The sequence below is a fragment of the Chrysochloris asiatica genome, unplaced genomic scaffold, assembly GCF_000296735.1.
Source record: "Chrysochloris asiatica unplaced genomic scaffold, ChrAsi1.0 scaffold00319, whole genome shotgun sequence".
Classification (NCBI taxonomy): domain Eukaryota; kingdom Metazoa; phylum Chordata; class Mammalia; order Afrosoricida; family Chrysochloridae; genus Chrysochloris; species Chrysochloris asiatica.
In genome coordinates this window covers 1,181,332-1,205,195 of record NW_006408837.1, presented here as the reverse complement: position 1 = coordinate 1,205,195, position 23,864 = coordinate 1,181,332, and the positions used below count along the sequence as shown (strand labels likewise).

Sequence of the window (23,864 nt, the reverse complement as noted above, 5' to 3'; positions counted from 1 at the left end):
GATGATTTTTCATAAGTAGATCCCACTCATGGTACCCTGTGTGTGTCAGAGTAGAACTATGCCCACAGGGTTCTCAGTGGATGATTTTTCATAAGGAGATCCCACTCATGGTGGCCCCATGTGTGTCAGAGTAGAACTGTGCTCCACAGGGTTCTCAGTGGATGATTTTTTATAAGTAGATCCCACTCATGGTGTCCCTATGTGTATTAGAGTAGAACTGAGCTTCACAGGGTTCTCAGTGGATGGTTTTTTATTTTAGGTCACTATTTTCTCTTAGGTAGGTTTGAACAGTCCACATTCTAGTTAGCAGCAGCTAAGGATGTTAACCATTTCAACCACTTAGGGACCTTAAGAAGAATCATTACTCCAGTCTCCAAGCCCATGGTGTCGGGTTAATTCTGAATCATAGCGACCTCTTTAGGTCAGAGTAGAACTGCCCTGACCCTTACCCCCAGGATTTCCAAGACCGTAAATCTTTCTGGGAGCTGACGGTCTCATCCTTCCCCTGAGGAGCGGTTGGTGGATTCAAACTGCTGACCTTTCAGTTAACAGACCAACACCACCCACTGTGCCCTCAGAGTCCTAGGAAGAGGAAATGTTGCTGATGGACATGTATATACAGAGTTTGGGATGAAAATCAAATTTGGTTTAGGGGTAAATATCAAGTTGAGTGCAGTTCATGCACTACAGCCACAAATGGGTGCATGTAGGTATGCTTCCAGAATGTTCCCTGGCTCCTGACAGCTGGGCTATCCTGAGTCTGCTCTCAGGGATGCAGCGGAGTGGGGTACCTTCCTGCAGCCAAGGCTGTGGGGTACCACTCTGGGCCATCCTCTCCACGTCGCCATACGGCCCGCTGGGTTTGTGCTCAGGCGGGTCTCCGGGCATTTCACCTCCCCAGGAGCCTCCTCATGCCAACATCGTGTGCAAGTGTGTGTGTGTGTATGTGGGTAGGGGTTGAGGTGGATGTGTGGAGGGAAGGGGGGTGGAAGGGCTTCCAAAGTTCACTGTTCCTGAGGGAGATGTGGTCGTCCCCGTCCCTCCAGGGAGATGTCTCAGCTGGTCTGCTCTTGCTATTAGATGCCATTGAGTGAGTTCCTACTCATAGGGACCCTATGCACAGGAGAACAAAACCATGCCCGGTCCTGAGGCATCCTAACAATGGCTGGTAAGCATGAGCTGCCACTTTGCCAATCCATCTCATAGTATCATCTTCTTTGACACTGACCATCCACTTTACTGAGCATGAAGTCCTTCTTCAGGGACTGGTCCCTCCTGATAACATGTCCAAAGTACAAGAGATGAAGTCTGGCCAGCCTGACTTCTAAGGAGCATTCTAGCTGTACTTCTTCTAACACAGTTGGTTTGTTCTCTGGCAGCCTGTGTTGCCTTTAATATTCTTTTCCATACAACACCATAACTCAAATGCATCAAGTCTTCTACAGTCTTCCTTATTCACGGTCCAACTCTCCCGTATGCATATGAGGCTATTGAAAATACTCCCCACATGTTGATGGAAAGGTGAGTGCTTCAAGTCCCCCCAGAGGGACATCAGAAGAAAGGCCTGGCTGCCATTGGAACCTGATGGAGCACAGCTCTACTTTGACCTATGTGGGGGTGCCAGGAGGTGGGGCAACTCAATGGTGACTGGGAGATTTTGGGAAAGGATTTCGGGCAAGCCTGGGGATCCCCTCCCCGGCCTGAGAGGGGTGACATGAGGGGCTGGCAGGTGTGTTGGAAAAGGGTCCAGGTGGGCCCCATTGCTGCAGGGATGGGGGGCCTTCACACCCTGTCATTACATCTCCCCACCAGTGCGAGACTGTCCTCCCCACCGGCCATACCCAGCTGTGGGCCCAGCCTCGTGCAGTGTGGGCAGAACCTACCTTGCTCCCCTGGCTGCTCACACGTGGGTTCCTCCAGTGAGTCTGGAAGGGAGAAAGGAGCAGTCAGCACCCTGTGTCCCTGGTCAGGGCGACAAGGGGACCTGGACAAGGTGGCCAGGGTGATATTGTCCAGTTTCTCCAGACCCCGGACAGGGCATGAAGTCTGTCCCCATCTGAGCAGATCATCCTGCACAAGAGATGCCACTGAGGGTGGTCACCAAGCTTGGTGTGACACCCGCCTGCTCCACCATGCAGCCCAGCCCACCTCATCCCCTAAGCAGACACATTCCCTGCCTGGCCTCAGTTTCCACCTCCTTAAAATGGGCTGACATTAACTTTTCCTTGGCTGCCCTAGACGTGCTCTGTGCTGTGGGACACAAGCGGTGATCATTGCAGCGCCAGGTGTAGAGGCAGCCCCGACTGAAGGGGGGGCCGGCTCAGCTTCCCAGGACTCAGGCGCTCCCGCCAAAGTCACTGCCCACTGGGCTCTCATAATGGTGGAGGAGTTGTCTTATGATGCACAGCAACCAACTGCAGAACCAATGCAGCACACACGTGTTTGTGCATGCTCATGTATGCACATATGTGTGTGAATACAATCATATGTGTGGGTGCATACGAGTGTGTTTATGCATACATTTGTGTGTATGCATATATGTAAATATGTGAAGGTATATGTGTGCACACTCATGTATATAAAATGCATGTGCGTGTATACTCCTCACATGTCTGCATTCCATGTATGTGTGTATATACTTGTGTGTGTGAAATGAATGTGTGCATGTTTCTGTGTATGTACTTATGTGTGAACCCATGCATGTGTGTATGTGTGCTTGTGTACACTCGCGTGTGTGAAATGCATGTGTATGTACACTCGCATGTGTGTACACCCATGTGTGAAATGCACATGTGTGCATGTCTGCCCATGTGTGTATATACTCATGTGTATGAAATGCATTTGTGCATGCATGTGTGTATACATGTGTGGGTGTGCCCATGCAGTGTGTACATGTGCTCATGCCATGTGCTGTTGGTGTGAGCACACACATCTTGTATGTTAGCATGTGTTGTATGTGTATAAGTGGTGTGTGTTAGGTATGTGCCTGTATGTCACACGTCCTTTATATGTGCATGCATTGGTGTGCATGTGCACCACACGTGTACAAGTCTGGGTGTACATATATGCATACTCCCAGCAGGGTAAAGAGTTGATCTGGGCACCCACCCTCTGCCGACCTCTTCCTCATTGCTGGGTGGCACCTACACAGCCTCTTCATGTGTAATTTGCAGCCATCAGAGTAGCTAAACCCAGAGGCAAAGCAGGGACTCCTCTGGGTGTACAGGGTGCAGTCTGAGGGTCCAGCCTGGCTCTAGTCCACAGCCGGGCAGCCCAGGACAGAGCCAGAATGAGCCCCAGTTTCCTGATCTCAGGATGGGTTCAGCCAGGCCCAATCAGGCCAGCAGGGCTTCAGGCTACCTCCGTCGGGGCCTGAGGTAGCAAGAAAGGGCCTGCTTGGTGCGGCTGCTCTTGGACATCAGCACTCTGGGCTCTGGGCTCACTCCAGGATCTGTGTCCTGATGGCCTGTCCCCGTCCTGCCCCACGGGCAGGGAGCACATCAGTCTGAGTGCCTGGGAGCTGGTTCACTATTTGTCCTTGAAGAAATGAGGCAGCACATCCCGAAAGAGGAAGGAAGGGCTGCTGAGGAAGTGGCCAGATGCCAGAGATGAGCAACATCTTTATGCCCAGATGGTAACGTGCTAAAAACTCCGCGTAGAGCCCTCCTCACAGCTGGTGGGGGTGTAAAGCAGTGTGGAAAACAGTATGGCGGCTCCTTTAAAACCCGAACAGAGAACCACCATGTGGACCAGCAGTTCTACTCCTGGGGATGCCCCGGAGACATGAAAGCAGGAAGACAGACAACATCTGTTTATGGTGACCAGCACAGCTGGCCCATTGACGCACTGACCACAAGACCATGAGGGGAAGCAGCCCAAGGGGCCCCCAACAGAAGAGTGGACACACAGAACGAGGTCCAAACACACTATGGAAAGGAATCCTGGTGTTGCTGTGGGTTACACATTGCACTGCTGACCACAAGGTTGGCAGTTCAAATGCACCAGCCGCTCTGTGGGAAAACGAGGAGGTTGTTGGCTCCTGTAGAGTGTCCATCTCGGGAACCATGACCTAGGGTGTTTATGACTTGGAATCGACTTGGTGGCATTGGGTTTACTGTGTAGCTCAGTCAAGAAGGACAGTGAAGTCCTGAAGACGTCACATGGATGAGCCATGAAAAGATCATGACAACATCAGACTCACACACACACACACACACACACACACACCAAAATCTCTCATAAAATAAGAAAACACAACACACAACAACTTGTTAGTGGTTATGCGTTGTTGTTGTTAAGCGCTGTCAGTTCCAACTCATTGTGACCCTATATAGGGTTTCCAAGGAGCGACAGGTGGGCTCGAACCACTGACTTTGTGATTAGCAATCTAGTGCTTATCCTACAGCGCCACACCAGGACCCCAGTGGTTGTGAGAGGAAGGGAAGGGGAGAACTTTTTTCCAGTGTATATGTTTATGGTCACGTGGTGAGTGATTTGGGAAAGATTGATAGGAAGAAGGGCTGAACACCTTAAAGAATCAGCACATATGGAATTGCACATCGTGTGTGTGCTCACCACAAAAGGCATTCGACAATAATACAAAGCCCAGAGGGGAGGTGGTGTGGGGCAGGACATCCTGCAACAATTAGGAGGGCTCCCCCCTCACCCCCCGTGATTGTCTTACAGAAATGGCCCTAACTGACTGGCTGCTGGCCATCACCAGCCGCAGGCAGACACCCACTACATGGCCGAGCCACACCTACCCAAGCTGTACACGGTGCAGGCATCTGGCTCGGATATCCTCTGTAGTAACTGCCTGGCATCCTCCTCTGAGAAGTGTCCTTCACTGCTGAAGAGTGACCTTTCATCCTCGTTGAGAAAGATTATATTTTCCAACCTGGACAAAATCAAGTGCCTCATGTAGGCTAGCACATGTCTCAAGTTAAGGCCTCACGTCAGAACCGATTCTGCCATCCCCTTCCCCTGACCTCCAATAGGACAATAAGGATGAAATAGAGCCTTCAAAAGGTACCTCTGATAACAAAAGCAGATACCAAGGAACAGGGGAGGCTGGGAGAGAAGCAGTGGGCCACAGCTTCCTGGGCTGGTGAACTCCTACACAGCCTTCAAAGCCCTGCCTCCTATGCCCCTTCCCTATGAGGGAGAATGGATCCTGCTATACCTGGAGCCCTCATAGCTCCTCACATAAGCTCTTCTGGTGCCTCCTATAGCCCAGCACAGACACCGGGCTCTCATAATGCCGAGGTCGATGGAGTGAAGAAAAGAGAGAAAATGTAAGAAGAAGCAAGGGTAGGGGGAGGTGAGTTTTGCTTCTATGGCTTAGTCAACAGTGTAAAACGAAACCATGAAATGCACTTTGGAATTTAGAGTGAGCCATTTGGGGAGGTTAAAGAAAACTGTGCCCTCAGAATAGCTTACGGGGCATCCTACAAAACAAGACAGCCCTGAATTCTTTACAAGCCGAAGTGTCAGAAGAGACCAGCAAGGGCTGAGGAACGTTCCAGATGACAGGAAGTAAGGGAGGCATGGCAACAGAATGCAGTGTGTGAGCTGGGATGTGCTTTGTTTACTAGGACAGCGATGGGACAACTATCAGACTTTGAGAGAGGTCTGCCAATCAGGCAATCCCCAAAACAAAGGCAACAACAAATCACGACTCACGGGGACACCACGTGAGCAGAGCAGAACTGCTCCACAGGGCTTTCACGGTTGTGAACTTTCGAAAGCAAATGGCCAGGCCTTTTTTCTGAGGTGTCTCTGGGAAGATTTGAACCTCCAAATTTTCAGTCAGTACCCAAGTTCTTAACCTGGGGCTGGAGGTGAGATTAAAGTGTTGCATCTATGTTAACTTTGTGATTTGACAGTTTCCCTCTGGCTACATAAAACAATAAGGAGCTCTGGTAGCTTAGTGGTTATGAATCGGTCTGCGAACCAGCAAGGTCAGCAGTTCGAAACTACCAGCTGTTCCGTGGGAGAAAGAGGAGGCTTTCTGCTCCTGTAAAGATTTACGGCCTCGGAAACCCTGTACAGGATCGCTATGGGTTGGAACCGAGTCCATGGCATGTAATGAGAATAGCAACATAAAATAATATACTTTTTTTTTTTTTTTTTTAAAGCAAATGCGTTACTTGGGGCTGAGTGGGAAATGGATAAAGAGGTTTCTGTTTGCAACTTTACTTTCAAAGGGTTTAAAATAAATACAAGTGAAAGAGAAAAGAGAATAAAGCAAATGTGATGAAAGTGTTCGCGTTTGAGGAATGTGAGTATACGAGAATTCTGTACTAGTCTTCTAACTTTTTCATAAGCCTCAAATGATATCAAGATAAAGTTAAAAGGAAAAGCTACCAGGCTGTTCATTAAACAGAAAGAAGAAAATAGGAAAGATGCTAGTTAAATAGGAGTTTGAAACAAGAAAGGCATTCATTAAATATTTATTGACCGTCTGGAATTAGCTGTGGGCTAATGCATCAGACTGCAAAGTTGTTTGAACTTCAAGGTCGGTAGTTCAAGTTCACCAGCTGCTCTTGGAAACCCTATATAGGGTCACTATGGGTTGGAATCGACTTGACAGCACTTAACAACAACAACAAAGGAATGGACTTCTGGTCGCTGGTGTGGGGCTGTAGGATCAACACTGGCCTGCTAACTACAACATTGGTGGTTCAAAAGCACCAGCCGCTCAGGAACTAAATAGGGTCACTATGAGTTGGAACCAACTTGATGGCACTAACCAACAACAACTCAGAATACACTTATATGTAAACAGGGCCAACAAATGGCACCTGGCCCCAACGGCCTTCCGGGTTAAGGAAGGGGAACAAGCTAGCTCATCTCCGCAGGATCTTATAGCTCAGATCTTGGCCATTTCAGGGACATTCATTCAAGTCACACAGACACTCACCCACCTGTGGTGACTGCCCACCTCCCTCTCTGAGATGACAGGAATCATCTAGACCAAGGGTCCCAAAAGAGCATGCCATGGAACCCCAGCTTGGCACAAAGCTGGTATGGTCCAACCCCCACCCCCACCCCAGGTGGAGACACAGGTGTGATGCAGGAGTCCCACTCACCCAGGCTGGTCCTGCAGGCTGATGAGCCTCGTCCGAACAAAGCCTACTTGGCCTGAGGCCTCATGCCGGCCCAGACACCAGGGCAGGCTGGGCATGTGTGCACCGAGGATCTGGATGAGGTCACCCTCTCGGAAGGTCATCTCTTCAGGTCCAGAGCCCTGGTAGTCGGCCAGCGCGGAGGCCAGGCCCCCTGCTGTGGGAAGAGGACAATGGTCAGTGCTGGGGGCTGGGCAGGCGGGTGGGGCATGTCCCTGGGTCAGGGAATGCAGACCTGCAGTGATGTGGGCTCTGTCACCTATCAAGTCGGGATACACCTTTTCTCTGTTGAGGATATAGTGGGGTGATAGTGACCTCCCCCCAGATTTATGTCCTCTAGTAACTTCCAAATGCGGCTGAGTAAAGGGTCTCAGGATGAGATCACCCGGGACTCAGTGACAAGTTCCCTTGTAAGAAACAAGAGAGGGCCAGCTGCCAGCCAAACGCACACACCTAGCAGGTGACCACTGATATCGGGGAGGTACACACACCTTAGGGTGGTCAACGGTACCAGACCAAAAGGACAGCCTTTCCCTGGGGAGGAAGTAAGGGACAGCAAAGAAGGGGGAACAGAAGCAGGGAACAAGGGAGGGGTGAACTGTTCAGTGGAAAACCAATCTGCTCTGCAAACTTTCACCCAGATCACAACAATGAAAAGACAACAAGGCAGGAGCAAGGGGTCTCAGACACTTGGGGAAGATGCCACATGGAGACGGAGGCAGAGCTCACAGTCACCTGAAGGTGGGAAGAGAGGCAGGAACAGACCCTCCCTCAGAGGCAAGAAGGAAGCCAGAGATACCTTGATCTTGGACTTCTGCCCCCTGCATGTGGGAGAATGAGGGTCTGCTGTTTTGACCGCTGTCTCAGCATCCCAGGGGAGTGCACCCTGGTGTCAGCCATAGCCTCTGCCCCAAGGAGGTTGACACGGAGCCAGAGAGAGAGAGAGCAGAGGCTGCCAGCCTGCTGAGCAGTGAGTGGAGGGAGAGCCGGGCCTTCAGGGGGCCTGTGACCTGGGTCTCCAGGCCAGTGTCTTGGGACCTGAGGCTCTGCTGCTGGCAGACTGGGAAGTTCCCGCTGCTGCTTCTAGGGGTGGGGTGGGGATTAAGGCCAAGCAGATCCTCCATGAACCAGGCCTCCCTCCTCCTGCCCCTTACCTGTCATGGGGAGGCCAGGTTCCACAGGATCATCCACAGAGTCATCTACGGGGTCCCAGGAGGCCCTCAAAGCCCATCTGGAGAGAAAGGGGAGTCTTGGATGCTGGGACATCAGATTCAGGGCAGACTGAAGCCAGGGAGACTGGAAGCAGCCCCCCCCCGTGACCAGAGAGGACCCAGTATACAAAGGACCCTCGGCCTCTCCTGACCTCCGCTTCTTACACCTGCCCACAGGTGCAGACCAGGTGCCTGCTGGCCATGCTCAAGTCCTGGGGGCCCCCTAGTAGTCCTGAGCCTACAGAAATCCCCAAACATCTAGCTCTCCACTACCAGCAGCAACTCAGCATAATAGGGGCTTTGGAGAAAAGGGTTCAAATCCTGGTTCTGCTGCCGCCTTGTTGAATGGCCTCAACTAACCACTCGTCTCTTGAGGTCTCATTTCCTTCACCTGGAGAGCAAGAATGTGGGTGACCCTTCCCTCCTTCTTGGTCAAACATTCTGGGAAACTTCACAGGAGGATCACGCTCATTGTCCTCTGTGGGGCCTGCTGACCACTCCATGCAGGACTCAAGAGAAGTCTCACAGGAGAGCTTTCCTCCATGCTCAGCTGGGAGAGAAGCTGAGTCCCAGCTCATATCAATATCACGGATACTGTTAAGTCATCAGGTGGGCTTTCTCTTTTCACTTTGGCTGCCAGGAAGCTCCAAGCCAGGTTTATGCTCCCTACTCAGTAAGTGAACAGGAGCCTGTGTTTTACCGGTGCTAGTGTTGTGAGTTAATGCGCCAGACTGCAAAACCGTTTGAACGGCAAGGTCGGTGGTTCAAGCTCACCATCTGCTCCTTGGAAACCCTACACAGGGTCACTATGGGTCAGAATCGACTCAACGGCATTTAACAACAACAAGTGTTGTGGTGTGTTGTGATGCTGTAAGATCACAAGGTCAGCAGTTCAAACCCACCAGCCACTCTTCAGAACCCCTATACGATATGAGTCAGAACTAACTTCCTGGCACTTAACAACAACAACAAAGCATGCTTTTCCACCACTTGTCTGTCCGTGTGTCCTACTGTGTTGGCTTGTATGTTGCTGTGCTGCTGGGAGTGATGCTACGGCTATTTTAAATACCAGCAGGATGATGCGTGGTGGACAGGTTTCAGCTGAGCTTCCGGACTAAGACTGACTAGGAAGAAGGAGAAGTGAATTACTTATGAAAGTTTAGCCCTGAAAACCTTATGAATAGTAGCAGATATACTGCTGGAAGATGAATGAGCTCTTCAGGAGAGAAAACATTTAAATCTGACTGGGGAAGAGCTACCTCCTCAAAGTAGAGTTGACCATAATGATGTGAATGGAGTAAAGCTTTCAGGACCTTCATTTGCTGATGGGGCACAAGTCACAATGAGAACAAGTAGCTATAAACATCCATTAACAACTGGAACGTGGAGCGTACGAAGTATGAATCTAGGAAAGCTGGACGTTGTCAGAAATGATATGGAACCCATAAACATCGAATCCTAGGCATCAGTGAGCTGAAACAGACATTGATTTTGAATCAGACAATCGTATAGCTTACTATGGCAAGGAAGACAAATTGAAAAGAGATGGCTTTACATTCAAGGTCAAAAAGAGCATTTCAAGATCTATCTTAAAGTACAATGCTGTCTGTGCTAGGATAATAGCCATACACCTACAAGGAAGACCAGCTAATATCACTGTTATTAAAATTTAGACACCAACCACTAAGGCCAGTGATGAAGAAATTGAAGAATTCTACCAACTTCTTCAATGTGAAATTCAACAAAAATGAAATCAAGATGCATTGATGACTACTGGTTATTAGAACGCAAAGGTTGAAAGCTAAGAGGGAAGAACAGTGGTTGGAAAGTATGGCCTTAGTGATAGAAACAATGTTGGAGATCACATGACAGAGTTTTGCAAGACCAATGACTTCCTCATTGCAAATATGTCTTTAAAACAATGTAAAATGAAACTATGCACCTGGAGCTCATCAGATGGACTAACAGGAATCAAATTGACAACGTCTGTGGCGAGAGACCTTGGAAAAGCTCCATCTCATCAGTCAAAACAAGGCCAGAGACAGAGTGTGGAACAGACCACCGATGGTTCTTACGCAAGTTCAGGCTGAAGCTGAAGAAAATGAAAACAAGTCCATATCCCATCTAAATGTAGAAACCATCTCAAAAAGAGATTTGATGCAGTAGACACTAATGACTAAAGACCAGAAGAATTGTGAGATGACATCAAGAGCATCATACAGGAAGAAAGCAAAAAAAAAAAAATCGTTAAAAATATAGGAAAGACCAAATTGGCTGTCAGAAGACTTTGAACCTTGCCCTCTAGTGTAGAAATGCTAAAGCCAATGAAAAAAATGAAGTTAAAGAGCCGAACAGAAAATTTCAAAGGACAGCTCAAGAGGACAACATCAAGTATTATTATGAAATGTGCAGAGACTCGGAGTTAAAAAAAATCAAAAGGCAAGAACACGGCTCAACATTCTGCAAGCTGAAAAAAACAGAAGAAAAAAATCATGCCTTGACTTGAAATATGTGCAGAATACTGAATGATGCAGAAAGTATCAAAAGAAGATGGAAGAAATACAGAAAGTCACTGTACCAAAAAGAAATAGTCCATGTTCAAGCATTTCAAGAGGTAGCGTATGATCAAGAGCCAATGGTATCGAAGGAAGAAGTCCAAGGTGCACTGTAGGCATTGGTGGAAATCAAGGCTTGAGGAATTGATGGAATACAAATTGAAATCTCTCAATAAATGAATGAAACACTGGAGTAGCTAACTCATCTATGGGGGAAAAAATGAAAAGAGCTGGCCAACAGATCGGAAGAGACCCCTCTTTGTGCCCAAAGAGAGGCAACCCAAAAGAATTAAGAAATCACCAAACGATATCACTGATAGCACGTGCAAGATAATTCAGAGACATCTGCAACATTATATTGACAGGAAACTGCCAGAGGTTCAAGCAGGATTCAGACGAGGACATGGGATGTGGAACGGAGCTGACTCGATGATACCTAACAACAGTGCCTGTTTGCTCTGTAAATTAAGTGTTGGGCTGTTCACTGCAAGGCTGGTGGTTCAAACCCGGTAACTGCTCCATTGGAGAAATCTGTCTCATGAAAAAGACTGACAGTGTTTTAGGGTCACTAGGAGTTGGGATCGACTCGATGGCCCTTTGAGTTCTAGGTGGACAATATTTCTTTGTGCCTATCGATTATGGCGCCCATGTGGTTCCTTCAAGAACTTTCCAGAATGATCCAGATTGGGATGTGAGGGTTCCACTCTGCACATCCCAGGACGGCTGAGCAGGCAGCTCACCGCACTGGTCAAATGGTCCAAAGTGATGCAGAGACCTCATCTGCCCCAGAGGGCCCACACAAGGCCTCCCAAGACCTGGGATCCAGGAGGGAGAGCCAAATTTGGTACTTACTGATGAAACGGAGCCAGAGGTTCCTTGGAAGATGCGTCAGGGCTGGGTGTTGGAGAGTCCACTTCTGAGACCACGTCTCCATAGGGACGCCTCTCTGCACCCCGGGGGCCAGTTACTGCTCTCACACGGTGGTCAGGACACAGGACAAAATAGGACCCTTCCAAAGGACAGGTGGTCACTCCAGGCAGCCCAGCATGGAGGGATCACCTGTCTATATCCACAGAATCCAGCTGTTCCCAGGGAACCAACGGTCCCTCTACACCCACAGGATCCAACTGTCCCCGGGGACCCAACGGTCTCTCTACACCCACAGGATCCAGCTGTTCCCAGGGAACCAACGGTCCCTCTACACCCACAGGATCCAACTGTCCCCGGGGACCCAACGGTCTCTCTACACCCACAGAAACCAGCTGTTCCCGGGGAACCAACGGTCCCTCTACACCCACAGGATCCAGCTGTGCCCGGGGACCCAACGGTCTCTCTACACCCACAGAAACCAGCTGTTCCCGGGGAACCAACGGTCCCTCTACACCCACAGGATCCAGCTGTGCCTGGGGACCAAACGGTCTCTCTACACCCACAGAAACCAGCTGTCCCTGGGGACCCAAGGGAACGTGAACTGGAGGCCGGCTCACATAGAGCTCAGTTCTGCCCTGCGGTCCCTTCTCAGTCGCACACCTTATCTGACTAAGCTGTGAGGAGTCCGACCTGGGGTCCAAAGATCCCTGTTGTTCCAGCTGCCCCCAGAGCAGCTGGGTGGGCCCCCTCTACTCTCTCCTTTGCGTCCCCTTTGGGCTCAGACAGAGCCCAGCCGTTAGGTTGGCACCCTTGTTTCTTTGGGGGCTGAGCAGGGCCTTTAATAGGACCAGCAGTGTCTGAAACACATTGTTGTCAGCATTGCTCCAAGACACCCCCCCCACTTCTCCTTGACCACTCGGTCCCCTCTCCATTGTCAGTCAGTACCCTGGACCCCCAGCACCCCATGCCCCCATTCAGTCCCACCCTCCCTTCCCCCTGGGTGCCGCTCACCTTCTTGCAGGAGTAGATTCTCATGAATCTGTTTCAGGGCCGCCTCCTCCAGGCAGACCTCCAGGACTGTCTCCTCCCCATCCTCAGGCGCCTGCAGCCAGAAGGCCTGATCTATCAGCAGGTTCTCCAGGCAGTGGGGTATAAAGCCTGGCGGGGATTGGGTAGGGGAGACAGCAAGTCATCAGGGGGTATGGACAGTGATTGGGGGCCAAGTGGCCAGACTCTGGATGGCTCAGGTCCCAGGACACAATTCCTTGCCCACAACCCTCTAGCTCTCCCTCTGGGGTTCTAGCTTAGAGAACGTTTAGCCTAGAAGTCAGGGCAGTGGAGTTAGATGACCCAGGTTCAAATCTCAGCTCCACCAGCTGCCAGCTGGGACTTGACAAGACACCTAACCTCCGAGTTTTAGAATGAATGTTGTCCCCAAATATGTGTTGTAAATCCTGAGCCCTCTGCCTACAGCCGGAAGGCCCCTTGGAAGTCAGAATGATGAGACTTCATCTCAAATGCTTTGGACACATCATCAGGAGGGGCCACTTGGTACAGTGGTGCCTCAGCAAAAAAGAGGAAGACCCCCAAGATGGACTGACACAGTGGCATCAGCAGTGGGCTCAGACTTAACAGTGAGGGTGGAGCGGGACCGGCTAAGGAGTCAGAACTGATTCCATGGCAACCAACAACGTGATATGTATGGATGTAATCCCGTTAGGAAATGAGGTTTCCCTTCTTCTATTAATGAGGCTACATCAGAGGAAAGCAGGAACACGAGGGTGGAGATCTCCACGGAATGCAAGAGAACCCTAGAGAAAACCAATAAACAACTTGGTCTCACCGTTCATGACAACACCACCCAGAATTCAATCCAGATATGTTATTATTAAGTGCACTGAGTCGGTTCTGACTCATAACGACCCCATATAGGGTTTCTAAGGAGCAGCTGGGACGTTTCGCCTGCTGACCTTGTAAGAGACTGAGACTGTGAAAAGTTTAAAAAAAAAATTAAAATCTTGAAAAAACGAACAATTTATGATGGTTACATGGAGAGGAAAAGGAAAATTATCCACGAGCTAGAGGGTTGTTGTTGTTGTTGTTATGTGCCGTGCGTGGAGTTGGTTCTGACTCATAGTGACCCTGCACAGGGCTTCCGAGGCTGTAAATCCTTACGGGGAGCAGAAAGCCTCATCTTTCTCCCGCAGAATCGCTGGTGTTTCGAACTGCTGACTGTGGGGTTAGCAGCCCGATTCATAACCACTAAGCTACCAGAGCTCCCTGGGCTAGAAGGTAGACACATGTTTAACATGGGTGACAGAACAGGCAATATAAAACAAGAGGAAAGATGAATGTAACGGGAGCCACAGGAATGTGACAGTTACAGTGAATAGAGGTAAATACTGTCCACTGCTGATACTTGGAGGAGATTACAATTGTGTGCTAAAGCAAAGTGTGTGATTTGTTAAATGCAAAACTGCTGATGTGCTGTGTAAATCTCTACTCAATTCACAACAAAAAGTTGAAAACATAGAAACTGAGACAATGACTTTCCTCTGGAGCTGAGAGAGTTTTCCCTGTGATCCAGTGTCTTAAACTGAGAGTAAAAAAATGTCTGTTCATCAATACCACCCCCTTGTGGTAGCTCTGTTATCCCAGCACCTGGAAACTGAGACGCTGGTTCTCAATACAAAGGTAGGAGTGTGGGTTGTTGAAAGACAGGAAGATAAAAATCCCAGAGGTGTGTCTGCCTGTCATAGGGCACCCAAACCATCTGAACTCAGCTTCATCACCTTCCCATCTTGTCCCTGTTCTGGGGAGCGAGACTTCCTAACCAGCAGTCAGCATCAAGATGCTGTGTTCTGAAACAACAAAGGAGCCATTCGTTCAAACGCCGCGCAGTGCAGAACGTGAAGGAAAGGAGTCAGAAAAGACTGTTGTCTTCTGGGCCATGCCATGAGAGGGTTAGACTGGGATGAATCACTTCCACTAGGAACCTCAGACTCCTCTCTGTGATGAGAATGGCTTTTTAGAGGTGCTCAAGAAACAGCAGCTGTGGTTCGTGTTCCCCAAGAGCTTAGTACTTAAACCAAGGAGATAGATTCCTGAGGCGATGGATGCAATTGTAAACCAGTGGCCACTGGGTCAACCCTGGCTCGTGTTGACCCCATGGGTGCCAGAGGAGCTTCAAGAGTTGATTGTTCAGAAATGGATCTCCAGGTCTTTCTTCTGAGGTACCTCTGGGTGGACTCAAACCTCCAACATTTCTGCAAGCGGCTGTGTGTGTTTCATGTCCAGAGACCCAGTTAGATTCCATAAATGCCACTAAATGGAGTGAGAATTGACTTTTGGGCACCTAACGGTAACAGTCAGAGCCGGGACCTCGGACAAAGTTAAAGTAACACGCTCCCTGGTCCCCACTCAGGCAATCGGGGCTCAGTTTCCCCTGAGGCTCTGGTGAAGTAAGATGGCGTGGGGTAGTGATGGAAGGAATTTGGACATGCCATACATAGGCAGCGTGACTCTTTCTGGTAGCAAAGCCTCATGCCCACGGCACTCTGCCGGCCATACCATCCCTCCCGTGGAACAAGGGACACGTTCTTTCTGCACCGCTTCACTTGTGCATAAATAATCTTTACCAAGAGTGTGGTAAGTGGAGAACTTCCAGATCTCTTCAAAAGTCTTAAACGTCACCACAATCTGGTCTCGGTCACTGTGGATGGACAACAGCCTGGCCGATAATTCCTTGAGGAAGAGAAACAGGAATTAGGAGCATCCTCGGAGGCTTTGGAGCATCTGGTCAGCAGGCCAAGAGTCACTCAGTAGGAAAAATGGCCCTGGGGAAGAACACCCAAACTTGCAGACAGTACCCATGTGACCTAGCCTCGATGGCTTGATAATCAGAACTCGACTGGAGGAAGATAAAACAAAAACAATTTTGATAAGAAAACGAGGATAAATTGCTACAATTTGATGAACTTGACCTATACTCATGGAGGTAGTAACTCTAAATACCAACAGAGAGGGAAGGAGTCTTCACATCAAGTATCGCCTCTGTACACAGGGTAGATAGGGATGGGCAACTTAGACATTAGCTAGCTACAATGAGGGGGCGATAAAGGCACAAAGTGATTGGCTTACAAGGTTTCAAGGGGTAGTTTAGTTTAAGAGCATGTGGGAGAAGAAAAGAGTCCCCACTGAATAGATTTCATCTTGTTTAGATGGGTCTGGTGAAAAGAGATGGGGCTGAGAGTCTTATGATTCAATAGTGAGTAATTGTTATCATGACTAATTGCTACTGTCACAATTGTAAAGGTAGAAGTTTTGTAACAAAAACTGGGGAGTGGTTAATCTTACAGTGCAGAAACAGAGGACCCTAGGACCATCAAGGGAGAAGAGCACTAGTAGAATGTGGGACCTTATCCAGAGAAGCAGCAGCGCCAGAGATGGAGGCAGAGATGGGGGCATGGAGAAGGGGAGCGGCTGAGGACTCTAGATTCATGGGAAGAGAGGGACTGAGAGATGGCGGCCAGGAGGCAGACTTGCAGAATGTGCCCTTTGGTTGTTTAAATTATTATATATGCCTAAGTGTAAAAAAAAAAAAAGAGAGAGCGCACTAAAATGAATAGAGAGAAATCCTGGTAACTGTTGGTACATGGAGGGGATTATAATCATTATAATGAAACAAGCTGTGTGATTTGTTGAATGTAAAACTGATGATGTACTCTGTAAACTTTCACTCAATCCACAATAAAAACTTAAAAAAAACAAATGACCCTGTGGGAATACACGTGCAGAGCAGACTCCTTCACGGCTCACATCTGCTCCTCCGCTGCTCAAAAGCCAGCCATGGCTCCCCAGTGCCAGTGGACAATGCTCATGCTCCTTCCCAGAGCTCGTGTTGCCTCGATACTCTTGTTCTGCCTCCCTTGTGCCACCACGGGTGCCTCTGCCATGCTGTCCTCTCAGCCTTGAATGACCCCACCCCTGTCCCCCAGCTCCACCGGCAAAGTCAGCTCGACTCCAGCTGGCCTGCTCTCCTAGAGGGCGATGACCAAAGTGAAGATGACCTAAGTGACTGGAGTCCCTGGTGGTGCACTGTGAAAGCACTCAGCTGCTCATTGAAAGGTTGGGGGTTCCATTCTACCCTGAGGTGACTTGAAAGAAAGTCCTGGCAATCTGCATTCAAAAAACCAGTTGAACACCTCGTGGAGCAGAACTCTGTTCTGGCATACATGGGATCACCAGAACTTGGGGTCCACTCAATTTCCACTGGTTTTAATGGTGTCGTGTTTACAGCCCATGAAGGGGGGCATGCTATTATAACTCCATGCCACAGCTGAAGGGTCAGAGAGACAGTGAGTGGATTATAGCTCAGCTGGGTAATGAGCTGGGAGCTAGTCACATAATCTCACATCAGCTCCTGGGGCAGAGCGTGCGAGAGGACACTGGCCAGGTCAGCTTGACTCCAGAATCGGAGATCATGGCCCAGCCAGCCCCAACCCAGGACTCTGCCCACCACGGGACCTGTCGCCTCAGCCCCTCCACCCACAACTTCTGACCCTCAAACCAGGGAAACAAAGAGAGGGGTTCCATGCCTGTCTGCTCCCTGTAAAAGACACTTCCAAGCTGCAAGGGACAGAATTTGGAAGGTGGTGTTTGGCGTGTCCCCATGGTCCGCCTGAACAACCTAAGATCAGATGCAGATGCCTGACCTCTTGGAAGGCCCCCATCGGCAGGCTCCCCTCACCCCAAGCACGCGGGCCACTTCCTGGGTGTCATTCTCCAACATTCGGAGCCGTGTCCGCAGAGCCTGCTGCAGTCTGGGGTCCGGTCGTCCACTCCTCCTCCGCACGGCCAGCATCGTCAGGGTCAGGTCTGCAGAGGGCAGAGGGAGGTCAGTGGTCAACCTAGCCCCATGTGAGACCCCACCTACGGGCCCTCTCCACTGGGCAGCCTGCCCAGACACTGCTCCTGAGACCTCCCTCCCTGGTCTGACCACACCCCTCCCAGGAGCCCCTGTCCAGGGTGTTTCTCATGGGTCTCCTGTTTCTACATGGGAATCCCTTGTCAAGTCCCTCAGTCCTTCAGGCTGTCCCTGTCTTCAGGCCCTGGACCAACACCCCTAGGACCAGGGATTTGCATTTGACAAGCCCCTCCCACACCCATGGGGAGCTTAAGGTGAGTAGGTTGCCCCCGCAGCAGCCCAGGTGGCACAGTGGGTTAAGCATTGGGCTTCTAACTGAAAGATGCGAGGTTCGAATCCACCAGCCGCTCCTTGAGACAAAGATGTGTCAGTCTGCACCTGCCAAGATTTTACAGCCTTGGAAAAGATTTTACAGAACTTGGGGGCAGTTCTGTGCCCTGTAGGGTCGCTGTGAGTCAGAACCCATCTGACAGCAATGGGCTTGGTTTGGGGTAGATTGGGGCCTCCCTAGGGGTCCCCCAGGTCAGACAGGCCTTCCCCTATAGTTCATAGGACAGTGGAAGGCTACGGAGAGAGTTTCCCACAGCCCGGGAGGCCCCAGTGTAATCCCACATGCCGAGTAGACAACCCAGGATGACCTACCTGTGGGGCACAGTGCCGTGTGGCTGGGAGGGGTCCCTGCAGTAGGACACACACTGCCTGGTCGGAGAGCCACACCTACATCTGCAATGTTAGGGGACAGGTGATTCCACTGAGAGCAAGCAGGTACCCCCAATGCAAGCCCTGAACCCCCCCAGTATTCCTGGGAAAGAGGAGGTGGGCACACACGTACCATTTCATGTCGTTCCCTTCCTCCAAGCTCACAACAAACCCAACAAGTAAGAAGAATATGTAAGCAACACCTGTCACCACCACAGACTCTGTGACTCAAGGTAACCTGTGGCCCAGGGACTATCTACATGTGCAGACAGGTGCAGGTCCATACGTAGAGGTACGGTTACAGCTACATATGGTGTTATTATTGCTAAGTGCACCGAGTCCATTTGATTCAGAAACCCTGTGTAAGGTTTCCAAAGCTAGAAATTTTTGCAAGAGCAAGAAGTCTCATCCTTCTCCCACAGAGTCGTGGAGGGCTCGAACTGCAAACCTTGTGGCTCATATCCCAGTGCTTATCCCATGGAGCCACCATGCTCCCATATACGCACATAGGGGCATATCTGCACTAGACTGCAACCCTACCAGCTGCTCCTCGGAAACCCTATACAGGGTGGCTATGGGTCAGAACTCAGTAGGATAGGTACTGGACTGCTAACCACTGGGTCGGTGCTTTCAGCCCACGAGCCACTCCTCTGCAGGAGAAAGGCAGTGCTTTCTGCGCCCATAAAGATTTACAGAACCCTTATACAGGGTCGCTGTGAGTCAGAACTGATTTCCGCTACAATTTACAGGGTTGTTGAATTAGAACTGACTCAAAGGCATGTTTAGGGCCATTCCGTCAGGTCCGGTTCAGGGAACCCTGTGTAGTGACTCCTAGTGTGGCACTGTAGGATCAGCACTGCACTGCAAACCACAAGGTTGGTGGTTCAAACCCACCAGGGATCCTAAGTCACAAAATATCAGGTGTAAGTAGCAATATAGCAGGTGTAGGAACAGCCCCCACACGGGGGTGACTGTGTGGGGCTGGGGAGGCCTTGTGTACCATTCTGTGCAGACTTCACTGAGCATCTACAATGCTCCGAAACTAGACTGGGGGTCGGGTGGGGCTGGTGGTGGGAAAAGACCGGAGCCGTGGGCACAGGCTCACACAGAGCTTCCGCCTCCCTCCCTGCAACCCCGGAGGGAAGGGGAAGGGGCACCCTGGTGTTCACCTGGACCACCACTCAAGTTCACAAGTGGAGAAACTGAGGCTTAAGTGAGTGGTGGAGCAGGTTAGAGCCAGGCCTCCTGAGCGGCCCCTGTAAGCTATACTTGCCAACATTACACCTGTCACAGGTGAGCTGGTCCCTTCTGGGGGAGGGGTGCAGCACAATCTGTGGTCACCCCCTGACATCACACCCCACCCCCTCCAGGCTGGTCTCTGAGCCTTTGCCATTCCAGCCTGTTTCCTTTCAGGACACAGTGACAATTGAATTAGGGACATGTGGGTCCCCTGCTGTCCTCCTCAGCAGAAAGCAGCCTCATGCCTTCCCTCTCTGGGCCTTAGGGTGGCCCCTGAAGACAGGAACACCCCACCCTGAGTCCTGAGTCACCCCACAGCAGAGCAGATACGGGACCGGATAGATGCAAAGGCTCATAGAAGAGCCACAAATACACCCCGGCACATTTCCAGAACATTCTTCCAGGCCCTTTGTCCTTACTCTGTGCCTGCTTTGTTGCCTCAGACACAATCCTGGAAAAACACAAGCTGGCCCTCATATCTGCTGAAGAACTCAGGGCGGTTATTCCTGCAAGCCTAGGGGGCCTGGGATGGTGGACACACCCATGCCACACTCACCAGCTCTGGCCACAGCATCCACCTCAGGGTTCGTGCATCTGGCCACACTCTGGATCCCATGGTCCTGGCTTTCACTGACTCTGTCCAAGGGATCTTCAGGCCCCCTCCCCGGCAGGGCTGTCTGCTCAGGGTCTGGTGGACACGGGGTTGCTTCTGCTGGATCCTCCATGGCCCCAGGAGGTCTCAGCATGGAAGGCTGGGTGTGTCTGACTGGCCTTCTGTGGAGAGAAGACAGGGAGGTGAGGAACAGAGACCAGCTGGTCCAGAAAGAGGTTGTTGGAACTAACATGCCACTGCTGGACCAACACACTATGGCCAGCAGAGCCCGGAGCATGAGGACAGAGAGACAGGAGGACTTGGGAGTGCCCACTGCCTGGTGCCTTCCAAACCAAACCAAGTGTCAGCTGCTGGGTGGTCATTGCTCTCCCTCAGCAGCCCCTTTAGTTCCATCTCCTGGTGAGTCCCTCTGCCCCAGGGCCTTTGCACATGCGGACAGGTCCTTGCTCAGCCTTCCAGAACCCAAACCTCAGACAGTACCAGCTACAGGCCCCACGGAATGCCCCGAAGCCACATCCTGGGGCAAGGAGGATCCAAGGCAAAGAGGGTGCCCATACAGCTACAGTGGTCTCCGCACAGCCCACAGCAGTCTTCACAGATGAGGAGCTGAGGTTCTGAGGCTACACTCTCACACTCACACATGTTTGCACACACATTCACTCACACCCACTTTTACACACTCAGGCACACCATTGGTGTCCATGCCCCTCGTCTCTGAAGGACACACGGAGCTCACTCCGCCAACGTCTGTTCCTGCTGCTGTCATTGACCTCAGAGCCCCCGCTGTTCTGCCCAGAGACCATCCCACCATGTGTGTGTGTTGGGGGTGGGGCTTCACTGCAGGATGAGGGGCCTCAGACAGGAGTCAGGGGCTCAGGGTGGGCAGTACAGCAAGTGACCCTCTTGGCAATGTTCTCAGACATGAGGGGTGGGGACAGGGGTCGGTGACCCCACTGTGAGAGGGGAGGGAGGGGAGAGCAGGCAGGGCAGGGGGACTGAAGATGGTCCTCCTCATGGACCCTCAGACTCTGGGAGGCCTTCACCCAGCCCCTGCTCCCTGCCCCCAGGCTGCTTCCTCACCTTCACGTGGGGAGTGTCAGATACAGGGGGTCCCCAGCAGCACCTATTCCCCAGGGGGGCTGCACCTTCCTACTCCTCCGACCCTCCCGTCCCCTCAGCCCGCTCTCCACCCCACCTAGCCATACTGCTCCTGACTCCTCCACCTCAGACCTGTCCAGCTGAGGTCCACCCAGGACCAGGTGCGAGGGACTGCGTGGAGCAGGGGCAGGAAGGCTCCTGACCTTGTTTCCCTTCAGCTTGGATCAGTTTACCGTGAGGTCCTGGTTAAGAGCTCCGGCCCCACCCCTGCCCCTACCAGCGTCCCAGGAATCCAAGACCCCCAGGCAGATGTCCTAGCTGCTTATTGTCCCCATGACCCCCATATCCCTTAATGGCCTCCCATGCCTTCAGGTATCCCAGAAACTCAGTGCCTCCACTCCCCCATGGCTCCCTAGAACCCTAAACTCCCCTATGACCCCCACATTCCCTAGGTCTCCTAGACAGGTGCCCTAGCAGTTCAGCACCCCCATGCCCCCAGGTGCCCCTCTTCCTGCCCGTCTCCTCATTTTTGTCTGTGTCTGTGCCCACCATAGGGCTGTCTCAAAGCAGCCAGGACAGACCTGGGGGTGGGGTGATGGGGGGTGCTGCTGATGCTTTGAGTCCTGAGACAGCAGGCTGGATCTCCTCGCAGTGGCCCTGGTGGGGCCCTGAGGAGGCTGCCAGGTCCAGCTGCGGTCAGCAGCCCTACAGACACAGCCCGTCCTCTGGCCTCCTGCATGGCTCAGCTTGCCATCCAGATGAGCCCCAGGGCCAACAGCCCTGCTCGGGGAGACCTGGGTTGAAGTACCATAGGAGCCCTTGTCCGCAGATGGAGGACGCTGACCAATGAGCAAGCCTTGCCCACGAGGGCCATGGATTGGATGGACGGGGCTCCTGGTTCCCTGGCAGTACGCGGTGATGTGGGCTGAGTGGGGGGAGGGTTGTAAAAGAGGAGACAAGGCACAGAGGTGGGGGGCGGGGGTGAAGACGGAGCAGAGAACAGTGGGTCTACACGCCAGGGACACCCAGAGGCCCTGTAGCTGCACGAGATGAGGACAAGCCCTCCTACGTCTTCTGGAGAGAGTGTGGTCCTGCCACAGTGTCATCACTAGGTGTGTGTGTGTGGGGGGGGTGACACTGTCGGGGGTGACATCATCTGTTACCTCACTGGGACAAGTCAGCGCCCTGCCGACGCCCTAAACTCCTATAGCAGATGAGACACCCACTGAGCCCATTTCACAGATGGGCAAACTGAGGGATTGGAACCAGACAGTCTGAGCCCAACACTCAGAGCTTACCCTCAGTTTGGACACACCTGCCTCCAACCAAGAGTGTAGCCCCTGCCATCCAATGGGCCCTAAAGACCACATCTCTGTGGCCAGTCCCTGGTACCCAGTCCCCACCTGCTTTATCTTGTGTCTCATCTCAGCCTTACTGTAGCTTTGTAACCCCAAAGTCCATAACACCCACTTCAGACAGGCTTGGGGCTATCAGGGCTCATGGAGGGCTTATCCTGAGAAACATGAGGGTCTATCTAGGGAGTCAGGACCTGGGACCTGTCCTCTGTCTGAATTTATCAGCTGGTGCCCTTGGTCACTCCACTGGTCCAGGTTTTGCTGATGGGGGTGGTGACCTCAACGTGGCTGGCCAGGCAGGAGCACTGAGCTCAGCACTTGTCCTGCCTGCCCAGGGTCCCTCTCACAGACTGAGGATGGGTGCACAGCAGAGGTTGGCCCACAGCCCCTTCATCCCTGGCTGTGTTACTGCTTCTCCTCTTCGCAGCCCCTGGGGACCTGTCCCAGAGTTCCGTGAGGAGTGAGGACAGATGCGCAGTGCCTACGGCATAATCGATACTGGTCAGCATTCCGAGTCCCTGCAGGGAGGCCTCAGTGGTCCAATGAGTACTGCCAGCAGGCCCAGCCTCCACTTTCCCTACACCCCAGCCCCACCTCCCCAGAGATCTAGGAACACGAAACTCAGAGACTGTGCTCACACCAGCTTCAGCGTGGCAATCACAGCTGCCCAGCCCAAGCACCCTGTACCTGTTCTCGGCCTGTCGCCACTGCTGCTCTGCAGGGACTGAAGGACCTGAAGGACAGTGGCCCAGGGTCTGCCCTGGCTCTGACTGGCTGACCCGGCAGGAGTGGCGGGCGACCCACAGCCCAGCTGACTGCTCCCAGCCACCACCGCCCCTGCTTCCTGCCCCACTTCCTCCTGCGCTGGGGCCTGTGGACAAGCAGCCCGGCTCTGCTCCACTGCTACCCCAGGCAGTTGATCATTAGCCCCTTCCTGGACTAGTTCCAGCCCAGCCCCAGCTGTGGACCACAGCCCAGCCCCCAGGCCCTGTAGTGGGGCCAGCCCCTGGAATCCCCACCTTGGCACTGTGTTTGGGGAAGTCCACCAGCTGCCAGTCCTTGGCTCTGCCAACCTCAGCGTGGCTCCCTGTTCCTGTTCCCCTCACTGTACACACCACCAGTGCACGTGCACGCCCACAGACACAGACACAGACACACACACACACACACA

At 51.9% G+C, this 23,864-nt stretch overlaps 1 protein-coding gene across 1 annotated transcript in view; it reads right to left on the bottom strand.

Moving 5' to 3' along the window:
- SH3TC1 (SH3 domain and tetratricopeptide repeats 1) overlaps positions 1–23,864 on the bottom strand; it is a 45,867-nt gene that overhangs the window by 14,135 nt on the left and 7,868 nt on the right. The window contains exons 3-14 of the mRNA XM_006875321.1: positions 23,381–23,564; positions 20,184–20,401; positions 18,332–18,412; positions 17,513–17,640; positions 15,402–15,507; positions 12,775–12,921; positions 11,746–11,902; positions 8,282–8,358; positions 7,092–7,284; positions 5,710–5,721; positions 4,764–4,897; positions 1,884–1,925 (exon numbers count right to left, since the gene is read on the bottom strand). Coding sequence (XP_006875383.1) covers positions 1,884–1,925; positions 4,764–4,897; positions 5,710–5,721; positions 7,092–7,284; positions 8,282–8,358; positions 11,746–11,902; positions 12,775–12,921; positions 15,402–15,507; positions 17,513–17,640; positions 18,332–18,412; positions 20,184–20,401; positions 23,381–23,564 — 1,479 coding nt within the window. The remainder of the gene's footprint in view (positions 1–1,883; positions 1,926–4,763; positions 4,898–5,709; positions 5,722–7,091; positions 7,285–8,281; positions 8,359–11,745; positions 11,903–12,774; positions 12,922–15,401; positions 15,508–17,512; positions 17,641–18,331; positions 18,413–20,183; positions 20,402–23,380; positions 23,565–23,864) is intronic.